The sequence below is a fragment of the Cervus canadensis genome, chromosome 5, assembly GCF_019320065.1.
Source record: "Cervus canadensis isolate Bull #8, Minnesota chromosome 5, ASM1932006v1, whole genome shotgun sequence".
Lineage (NCBI taxonomy): Eukaryota > Metazoa > Chordata > Mammalia > Artiodactyla > Cervidae > Cervus > Cervus canadensis.
In genome coordinates this window covers 98821812-98832222 of record NC_057390.1, presented here as the reverse complement: position 1 = coordinate 98832222, position 10411 = coordinate 98821812, and the positions used below count along the sequence as shown (strand labels likewise).

The window sequence follows — 10411 nt, the reverse complement described above, 5'->3', positions numbered from 1 at the left end:
TGCCTACAATGTGGGAGACCGGGGCTCGATCCCTGGGTTGGGAAGATCCTCTGAAGAAGGAAATGGCAACCCACTCCTGTACTCTCGCCTGGAAAATCCTGTGGACAGAGGAGCCTGGTAGGTTACAGTCCATGGGGTCACAAAGAGTCAGACACCATAGAGTGACTAAACTTTCACTTTCAGTGACTGCAGAACTCAGTGACCACCAGGAAGAAGGGGACTGAGTGGCGAGGCCCAGGGCTGGGTTCTACCACGTGTTTCCTAGCTCTGTGTTTGAACAGGCTGGGAGCTTGATTTCTGCAAGGCAAATGTTAGCTTAGCACAGTGGCCACGTCAGAGGGGCTGAAAGTCTCCCCGCACCCGCCCAGGGCGCTGACAGCGTGGCTGCTCCCTTGCCAACAAATAGAACCACACTCCTTCCTTCTTCCCAAGCTTTTGGGTCCCACCAGCACCCAGGGTGCCCTCCCACCTCAGCCAGGCCAGAGCACAGCAGGCAGAGCTGCTGGGAGCTCAGTGGCTGGGTGGGGGACAAGTGGACAAGCCCCACGTGCCACCCCTTCTGCCCTCGTAAGGCCTTGGGGCCAGCTGGACAGGCTGCTGCCCTTCCCTGTGCCAGGCAGGCTGCAGGTGAGTGCCCTGGGTCAAGCTGGTGGCTTCTTCACCTGCCTTTTCTCACTGGGAGAATGATGGTACCAATGACAGAAACCTCTCCTCCCTAAGATCCTCTATGAGTGCGATCGGATGGTGTCTCCGGGTGGGCACCGGGAAGGGGGAGCGACCACACGAGGCACAGGAGAGCCAGGCGCAGCGGCCCATTCTGCCACTTGGTACCTCGGGGTCGCCCTCATTCAACACAAATATCCATTCGACAATGGTTAGGGGAAACCACACAGAGACCCTAGCTTCCATCCACAGGGCATCACTGGGCTAATGCCGCTCACTGGGAGAGTTAGGGGCCTTGATGGGGCTTAGGGCAGACAAAAGGGGGTTCGGAGGCTGCGCGGCCAGCGCCGGGGAGCGCAGGGGAAGGAAACGACGGGACAGAGCACGTGTCCGGGGAAGGCGACGGCCGAGCCGGGGTGGGGCGGCTGGGGGCCGCAGGTGCACAGGAAGACCCCCCCCCTCCCAAGCCGGAGCCTGGGTGGCTGTGGACTGGGGGCCAGGGCGTGTCTCTTCCTGCTCCATCGTTACGCAGCGGGAGGGCTTCCAGAGAGCTACCGGTGCGCCGGGACGAGGTTGCAGGTGAGATCTGGAAGCCCCCGCAGCCAGGAGCGGTAACTAGGCAACCCGCGCGCCGCCGCGAGCCGCGCACGCGCAGCCCACGGGGGCGGCCGGCGCATGCGCGGTGGCCTTCCGCCCGTCTCCCAGGCTTCGGAAGTCCAACGGCAGGACGCGAGGAACGCGCCTGCGCCGAGGCGCCCCTCGGGTTCTCGGAGCAGCCCGGTAGCCGCTCTCGACCGGGGTACCTGCTGGCGTCCGTCGTTCAAGACTGAGCCTTTCCTTGGGTTTGCTGGAAGGCTCCCGACTCTTCTCACATCCTCAGGCCAGAGAGGCCGGGAGAAAGAGCCAGCATAACCTGTGCGACGTCCCAAAGCGGTCCTCGCGCGCCGGACCGGGCAGGTGGGCGAGGGGCGGGGCCCCAGGGATGGGCGGTGGAGAACGGGGGGCGGGGCTGAGGGGCGGGGGCATGAGAATGGGGCGGGACTGGATGCGGCAGGGGAAGGGGCGGGGCCCACGGATGGGCGGGGCTCCAGGGATGGGCGGTGGAGAACGGGGGGCGGGGCTGAGGGGCGGGGTCATGAGAATGGGGCGGGACTGGATGCGGCAGGGGAAGGGGCGGGGCCTCAGGGGTGGACGGTGAGACGGGGCGGGGTTCAGGGGCGGGGCCATGAGAATGGGGCGAGACTGAATGGGGCAGGGGCGGGGCGTCCCGAGGGCCCCTGCGAGGGGCGTGGCGCGGGCTGACGTCGCTGTCGGACACGTCGGCGGCGCGGAGCCTGCGGCCCCCGGAGCCGGATGTGCCAAGATGGCTGCCGCGGCTGCTGTGTCGGCTCTTGTAGCAACCGCCGAGCTGTCTTCTGCGCGCGGCTCTTGAGGAGCCGGTGTCGGGGGTCGCGGAGGGGCCGGGCAGGAGCCGGCGGGGGCCGCGGCCTCCCTGCAACGCGCCGGTGAGGCTCGGGGTTGGGGCGGAGGGAGGCGACCGGACCGGGCCCAGCCCGAAGCGAACGGGAGCGTCTCCGGGGAGCCGCCGGGGGGCTCGGGCGCGGGCCTGCGGGCCGAGCAGGCCAGGAGACCACCATGAGTGCTGACGTGGCCCCACATCTGCACAGGCTGTCGGATCAGTTGTGTGGATCCTGGCCGTTGTGATCTCGGTGTGGGGTTATGCTGGAAAGGCTGGAGGAAAAGCCAGACCTGCAACTCTTTAGAGAGTAGAAACACCTCGGGAATTCTTTTCACAGTTTAGCGTGCCCTTTGCTTCGAAGGGTTCGCAGTTTGGTTTCTGCTGAGCCCTGCCGGCGATGAGGTACATTGATATTTGAACCGAGGAACTGCAGCCTTATTGCGTCTATTGGTAATCTCGTGGGGAGGTCACCTAGATGTTGCAACCGAGGTCAGGCGCTGTGTTTTGTATCAAGGGGCAGAGGAGTGTGTCCACTAACCTGCGCTTTCTGTGATGAAAGTATTATTGTAGAGCGTCTTGGACTTGAGACAGCCACCTAAAATCAGTTTTGCTGTTTTACCTGTAAAGTTTTAAATGGCTTGGAGGTTGGGTTGCTTATTAAGATTTTGTTTTAAATACATTGGATGTAGAGGTTAACTGGAAAAGTGTTTCCCATCCCCGGAAATGGTTAAGAAGCAAACTTGAGTCACAGACAGTTGTTCCTAGGGTGATACCTGTTCAAGTGTCTGCACTGCACACCCCCCCCCCCCCCCGCCCCCAGCAATGCTCTTTCTTAGTGTTCCAGGTGCTCTTGTCTCATAGAGATCCGGCAAGAGGCAAAAAGTCCTTTCTTGTTTTTTGTGACTCATATACCTTAACAGATAATTACTGCAGTTTAAGTCTCAAAAGTTTTATTTAGGGTAGCGTGTAAATTTTAATATGGTTCCCTCCTGCCTCTGTAAGCATCTTAACTTAACATCAGGGTGTCCTTTTGGCTCTTCGTTGCTTTCGGCAGTGCTTAGAAACCCCCTTCCTTTTCCCTAACATCTGGATGTTTGATTCTGTACTCAGAAGAGTCGGGGTCTGTGCTGTCTTTGTGCCCGGTGTCCCATAGTCTTGATAGCTATGTCGCGTAGCAGTCGCCTCAAGGGCAGAGCCTGGACTCCCAGGTGCTTCTTGGAGCTCCGGATGGTTTACATGCTCGTGCTTGAGGCGGCTGCCCTCGTGGGAGAGACGTGTGCTTTCATTATCTCAGTTCAGTAGCCAGGAAATTTGTATTGAAACAGGTTGTGCTTATTTCAGGTAGATCCAAGGCAGCTTAATTGAAGTGCTACAGTTATGAATAATGTATCTTTAGGAAGATCAGCTGGTTTCTTTGAAGCAGTCTGCCATTTTTAAAGTTAGATGACCTGAGGCTACAGAATGACTTACTGGACAGAATGAAACTCCCTATAGTTGAGATAAATGATATGTGCTTGCATTGTTTTTCTGCTGATGAATAAAAGATCAAAAGAAGAATGTTCACGGGCAGAAGATGGTTCCAAATGAAACAATTTATTGTTGAAAAGCTCTTAGTTGTCAGGGGGAGAGAAGGGGAAGCTACTTTGTAGGGAAGTGATAACGTCTGCTTATGAAGCGATCCTTAGGAATTGAGAAAATAATGCTAAGAAAGTTTCTGCAAGGAAAATAATTGAGTATAAATGTTTTGTGAAATTTAGATTCAGATAAGATTTCACTTGTAAACAGCTGTAGGGATTAGGGCCTCCCAGAATCCACTGTGAATAGAATTTCATAAGATTAAACCCAGAAGGGACTTTGAAACCATCATTTCAGTTCTCTCACTTTATAGATGAGGAAATCTGGTCACCCGTGGAGCAGTGGTGCGGCCGAGCCATTCAGCTGACACCCAGTATTTTTCTCACGGCGACACTTGAGGAATTAATCCTGTGGGCCTATCCTTTGTGTTTTGTTTTTTAATATATGCTGTTTAGTGTGATTGAGGGTTTCCTGCTGAAGCCTTCCAAGGAGGATGCCATGTCTTTGTAAGAGGTCCTGGGTGTCTCCCTTTCACATCTAAGAGGGAGAGGCTCTGCTCTCCTCCCCTGGGTCCTTGTAAAGCTGAGCTGTAAGTGTTCTTAGTTTTAAAATGACAGCTTAGAACCAAAGGAAGCCCCTGATGCAATTCTTCATACAGTTAATTCCATGAAATCTAAGTGTCAGAGTGCTTGTCTGTTGGAAAGGACTCCCTGTTGGCCGGGGATGAGGCCATGTGCGAGCAGTAATTGTAGCGGGTTCACAGGGTAACTTTCCTTAGGAAACGACTTTATTTAATGTGCATTCATTCACTTTATCTTTTGTCTGAATCTCTTTTGTCCAAGGACAGAAACATTGTACACTTGCAGAAACATGTAGATTACACTGCAGCGTCCTTCTGTCATTTCTTCCTTTGGTATCGACTTTTTTCTGTGATGGGCTCTCCTTAATCCATTTGTGAGGGTGTCGCTGAGAAGAAGGGCTGACACACAGAAGAGGAATTTGTAAAGAGACGTTACTTGGATTTTTGTCTCAAAAGTGCAGGTTAACTGTTCAAGATTATACTTAGTATGTTTTGCTAAAAAAACAGACAACCACAAAAAATGCCGTAAAGAGGATTTCTGCTCCTTTGTTTTCCGCCAAGGGTTTGTGGGTCCTCTGCTTGTCACTGACAAGTTTCGAATGAACATAGTTGGTTAGTTTTAGCACTGCTTTATGGTTACTTGGGATTTTCATTCCAAGCGTAGCTGTTACAGCTCCAGTCATCAGGCGCAGCTTGTTTTGCTGGTGGTGTGCAGCCAGTCACGGAGTGGAAAAGCGGACACTTTACAGGCGGGGAGAAAAGGGGTTTTGCTGCTGCTGAGTCCTTCAGTGGTGTCCGACTCTGTGTGACCCCATAGACGGCAGCCCACCAGGCTCCCCCGTCCCTGGGATTCTCCAGGCAAGAACACTGGAGTGGGTTGCCATTTCCTTCTCCAATGCAGGAAAGTGAAAAGTGAAAGTGAAGTCGCTCAGTCGTGTCTGACTCTTAGCGACCCCATGGACTGCAGCCCACCAGGCTCCTCCACCCATTGGATTTCCCAGGCAAGAGTACTGGAGTAGGGTGCCACTGCCTTCTCCAAAAGGAGTTTTAGGCGCATATAATTCAGATAGTTGTTATTTTGCAGCTTACATTACTCTGTGCTTTATAACGCTCTTTAGTTAAAATGGAGGAGCAGGTTTTTAACTTTTGTTTCCCTTTCCAAATGTAAGATTAACTTGTGTGAAAAGTACGGTATGTGGTCTTAATTGAGGAGGTGGCTCTTTCCGGACCTAGTGATAATTTATTGGAAAATGTGGAGGTACTGTGTCCCTGGTGCTTGGTGTTGGATTCTGCTTGGTCCCTGCCAGCTTGCTGAGGGCATCGTGGAGGTGGTGGGCATTCCATGTGGGTATGGAGCTCGGTTATGTAACTCAGTTTCACAGAAGGGCAGTGACTTGTCTGAAGTCGCTCGGCCGGCTCCAGCGCGGCCAGCCTTGGCGTCCAGGCCGGTGTTGTCGCTCCCCGGATAGCAGTCCTCCCAGGGATGGGTGAGGGGTGGGTGTATCCCTCAGGACTTAAACAAGATGCAAACTGTTTTCCTGGTTTTTTTCTTCTTTCTCAATTTTCCTGATTGTAGCCAGGACTTTGAGTAAATGAATTTTATGCTAACTTTTTTTTTCCTTTTTTTCTTTTTCAGTTCAAATTAAGGAAAACCTCCCTCCTGCTTCTTTCTGCGCAGCGTCTCATTGTGCAAGAGCTCAGTCATGCAGCCGCCGCCCCAGGCCGTCCCGTCTGGCGTGGTCGGGCCACCTCCGTCCGGGAGTCCTCAGACCATGTTCTGGTCTAACAGCCCATACAGGAGGCAGGCCGGCAGTCACACTCCCATGGCCCCGATTACCTGCCCACTGCAGCCAGTGACAGATCCTTTTGCTTTCAGCCGACAGGCTCTCCAGAATACATCGCTGGGCGGCTCGTCTAAAAGCAGCCCACCCATTTTGCAAGGCCCAGCCCCGCCGCCGTCCCTGCCACGTGCGGGTCTGCCCGTGCCTCACACAAGCGCTGGGGATAGCTCCCAAGGGCCCTGCGAACCTCTGCCGGGGCCTCCATTGCAGCCCAGGGCAGACGCCAGCCCGTTTCCCGGGGTGCCGGCCCCCTCGGCCCCACACGGGCCCGAGACGAACAGGAGTGCCGAGACTCCTGGCCCAGAGCCTGAGCTCCTGAACGCGCCGTACCCTCCACAGTACATTCCAGGAGTGGGGTCCAGCGGCTCTCGCGGGGGCCTTCTGCAGGGGCATGTGCCTCGGCCTGACAGACCCCTGAGCCGGCCGAGCCCCCCCGACAGCACCGCGCCCCCAGCAGCGCTCCCTCTCCCGCCTCAGCCCCATCAGCAAGTGCCTGGGCAGTGGGGACCAGGGCAGGGAGGCCCGCGGCCCCCAGGCCAGCATTACTGGCCCGGCCCAGAGGGAGCCCCGCAGATCCCAGGGCCCCACGCCTCCAGCGTCACCCACTTTCCCCCTCCATCCAGCCTGCATCAGCGTCCTGGCCACGACCAGCTCGGCCCCCCGGCATCCTTACCAGGACCCTCGGCCAGTGACGGAAGAAACGAGGCTGTCTGCCTGCCCAGTGAAGACCACTCAGTAAACAGCTTTGATCCAGAGAGCGCATTCAGGCAGAATTCCAGAGCTGGGAACCCTCGAGCAAACCAGGAGCTCAGGTCGAGTCCTGGAGTGAACAGAGAGCAGCTGTCAGGCCTGGCTCCTGTTAACCCGCTCACTCAGGAAAACAGCCCGGAAAGCCACTCACGCCACCCGCTGGGGGCTGGGGGCGGCTGGGCCCCGCCGGAGGCGGGCTCGGGCGCACTCGCCATGTTTTTCAAAGGAGGAGAGACAGAGAACGAAGAGAACCTCTCGTCGGAAACAGCAGGCTCTGCCGGGCAGGCCGACATGGATGGTTTCTGCCTCGGCCAGCTTCCCGCACATGTGGGCGTGGGAGGCGCTTACCAGGCCTTTCCCAGGGGCCCCAGCAGCGAGCCCGCGCAGCTGGGGGGGGAGCCGCAGCGCTGCTTTCCTCGGTCTGCAGGCAGCCCCCACGAGAAAGCAGCCTCTAAGGCGGCCGCCATGCACCTGTGGGCAGACACAGCCCGTGCAGGGTCTCAGTATGAGAACGTTGAGAACCTGGAGTTCATTCAGAACCAGGAAGTTCTGCCGAGCGAGCCCCTCAGCATGGATCCTTCCTCCCCAGGCGATCCGCTCAAGTGCGGGCCCCTTCCCGGCCCAGCTGGCCCCAGGCTTGGTGCGGTGGGCCCTGCGGCTGGCGGGGGCCCGAATCTCGAGGCCCTGGATGTGACGGCGCACTCTGCACGGTCTGACAGCGCGTCCTCCAGTTACAGCAGCAAGAGCCAGCGGGGCCTTCCAGGTGCAGCCAGGCCCCACGACTCGGGCACCTTTATTCAGCAGGAAGTGGGGAAACCTGAGGATGAGTCTCCAGGGAGGTTTTTTAAGCAGATCGATTCTTCTCCTGTCGGCGGCGAAACAGACGAGATCACCAGCCAGAACTACCACGGCAGCTTGTCCCAGCCCTCGACCCCAAGCCCCCCAAAACCTACGGGGATATTTCAGACAAGTGCAAACAGTTCTTTTGAACCCGTGAAGTCGCACTTGGTTGGAGTAAAACCCATTGAGGCAGATCGTGCCAACGTGGTAGGAGAGGTGAGGGGGCCTAGTGCCCACCAGAAGCAGCACAGAGTGGCCGCTGCCATGCCTGATGCCGCCCCCGGCAACCTGGAGCAGCCCCCCGACAACATGGAGACCCTCTCCCCGCCGCAGCTCTGCGTGCTGCCTCTCGCCACACCCATGGAGGCCGGACAGGGGCTTCTGCAGGCCGCAGGGCCGCCCTTGGAAACGGTGCTGCCAACACCCGAGAAGAGGTCCTCGACCAGGGTGCAGGGGCCTGTGAAGTGTGAGAGCCCTGCAACAACCTTGTGGGCGCAGAATGAGCTCCCGGATTTTGGGGGCAACGTCCTTCTGGCCCCGGCGGCTCCCGCGCTTCACGTGCCAGCAAAACCTCAGCTGTCTGAAGTGATCCAGCCCCCAGACGAGGGGATGGCAAGGCAGGTGGGCCCGGGCGTTCAGAGTGGGGATGGCCTTGGTGCTTCTGAGAACCTGGAGAATCCTCCCCAGCTGGGTGAAGAGGAGGCCCTCCCACTGCAGGCTGGCCCCGGCTATGCCAGCCTGCTGTCCTCCCCGCCCACTGAGTCTTTGCAGAATCAGCCCGTCTTGATCGCCCAGCCCGATCAAAGCTATAATCTGGCTCAGCCTGTTAACGTTTCTGTGTCCTTACCAAATCCTAACGAGAAGACTCTGTCCTGGAGAGACTCTTCGGTGGGAGATAAGCCCGCAGTCAGCAGCTGGGCTGCCGGGGGTGATCCTGGAGAGAATGTACCTTTGTCTGGGATGCCAGCAGGCTCTCTCCTCTGCTCGCCTCTGCCTAACCATCTGGCCCAGAGTCCTTTTCCACAAGTTTCTGGTATCTATGACATGGTTTCCAATCCAGCTGCTAATTTGCTGGTTCAGCCGCACTCTCATCCAAAGGCCTCGCTTCCGGAAGGTCAGAAGGTCTACAGCGCGGACGGTGTGCCTCCTGAGGGGCTGCCCAGTCCTGCGGGGGGTGCAGGCCTGATGTTGGTGCCGCCTGCAAGCAGCACCTCCGTGCCTGACAGCAGCAAGCCAGGTGTCTGTGGCGGTCGGGACGTAGCTTCGGGAGCCCTAGACTTCACGTTCGGTAGGACTTTGGAAAATCCTGCAGGAATGTACAGCCCGGCCCATGCGGATGGCCTGGCCTCTGGTCAGCAGACCACTGCCAGTCATCGACCGCCTGGGCCTGGGGCGAACACCCCAGACCGTTTCTATCAGCAGGTGATGAAAGAGGCTCAGGATCAGCCCCGTGCAGAGAGAGCCCAGCAGGAGCTGGCACCGCCACTGCCTGCTCCGCAGGGGCCCAGAGCAGCGCTTCCGGAGCCTTCAAACCCAGGGAGTCCCCCAGTGCAGGCACAGCCTCCAGACCCAGCCCGGCCCTCGAGCCCAGCTCTTGCTGACGTGGGTCAGCAGCTGCTGTCCCGGCCGCCTCAGTCCTCCAGCGCCTCTGTCGTGTCCACCAGCTCAAGCCAGGCGGCCCCGCGGCCCGACCAGCAGTGGCTGCAGCCCCCGCCTCCTGACTTGGCATCCTACTACTACTACAGGTCCCTGTATGATGGCTGGCAGCCCCCATACCCCTCCCCGTACCCGCCGGATCCTGGCCCAGCCCCCCACTATTACCAGGTAGGGGCACGCTCTCGCATGGTTGAGCGCTCTGACCAGTGGTCTCTTTCTCGTGTCCTGCTCCGTGGCAGGGTTCTGCGGTCAGTCCTGAGGGGACCCATGGTCCTCCTGCTGGCACACCCTCTTCGAGCTTCGTGAGCAGAGTGCTCCCCGACACAGCTCGCTCTGGGGAGCACAGCCCTTCTGGCGGCCGCGCTGCACGTGAGCACGCCTTAGTGGGGAGGATGACTGCCTCATTCTTGCCTAGCACAGCATGCCCCAGCTCGTGAGAAAGGACCCTCACTTCCTGTCCCGCCCACCGGCTCGCCGCAGAGCCAGGGTTCTGGGTGGCACATTTTGGGAAACTGCAATAGCCTCTTGAAGGTTCTTTCTGGTTTTAACATAAAAAACGTATTTGAGAAGAAACAGGAAAGCTCTAGTCTTTTAAAGCCCTTCTTTAGGATAAAATCATTTAGGGTAAGAAATGTGGGGTGTAGTGCAGATGAGACAGTGAAGAGCAGTGGCATTGTATACACATTCAGGCACCTGGCCACGGCAGGGGTGCCGCTGTGCTTCTCACCTCTCCACCGGGATCCAGGCCCACGAGTGCTGGTTAGGTTCTGTTTAATCCTGCTTTAGGGCGATCCACGCGGACACACCTTTGATTGCTTGTCAGCATCTCATGTCCTGGCCCAGCATTGCCACAGTCCGCAGAGGTAGAAGGCTTGTGGACCCTGGAGTTTGGAGCCCCGTGTCTGATGTGGGTGTGGACCCCACACTGGGGGCCCCACAGTCAGAAGCAGCTGAGGGAGCAGAGCTGTGGTGGGCTGGGGGCCGCCTGGGGGTGGGGCAGCCTGAGGGGCTTCGGGCGTCTGTGTGTGCATGGGAACGAGTTACATG

The 10411-nt window shown here is 57.8% G+C and overlaps 1 protein-coding gene across 15 annotated transcripts in view; it reads left to right on the top strand.

Moving 5' to 3' along the window:
- Nucleotides 1-1387: 1387 nt before the first annotated feature.
- Nucleotides 1388-10411, top strand: part of SEC16A (SEC16 homolog A, endoplasmic reticulum export factor) — a 30901-nt gene continuing 21877 nt past the window's right edge. For 9 of the 15 annotated variants that reach the window (XM_043470055.1, XM_043470053.1, XM_043470052.1 and 6 more), the window contains exons 1-2: nt 1960-2168; nt 5914-9532. In XM_043470055.1, coding sequence (XP_043325990.1) covers nt 5981-9532 — 3552 coding nt within the window. In that variant the 5' untranslated portion in view covers nt 1960-2168; nt 5914-5980. Of the gene's footprint in view, nt 1621-1958; nt 2169-5913; nt 9533-10411 lie in introns of those variants that run through there. The other 6 variants (XM_043470057.1, XM_043470056.1, XM_043470054.1 and 3 more) reach the window with 3 other exon arrangements.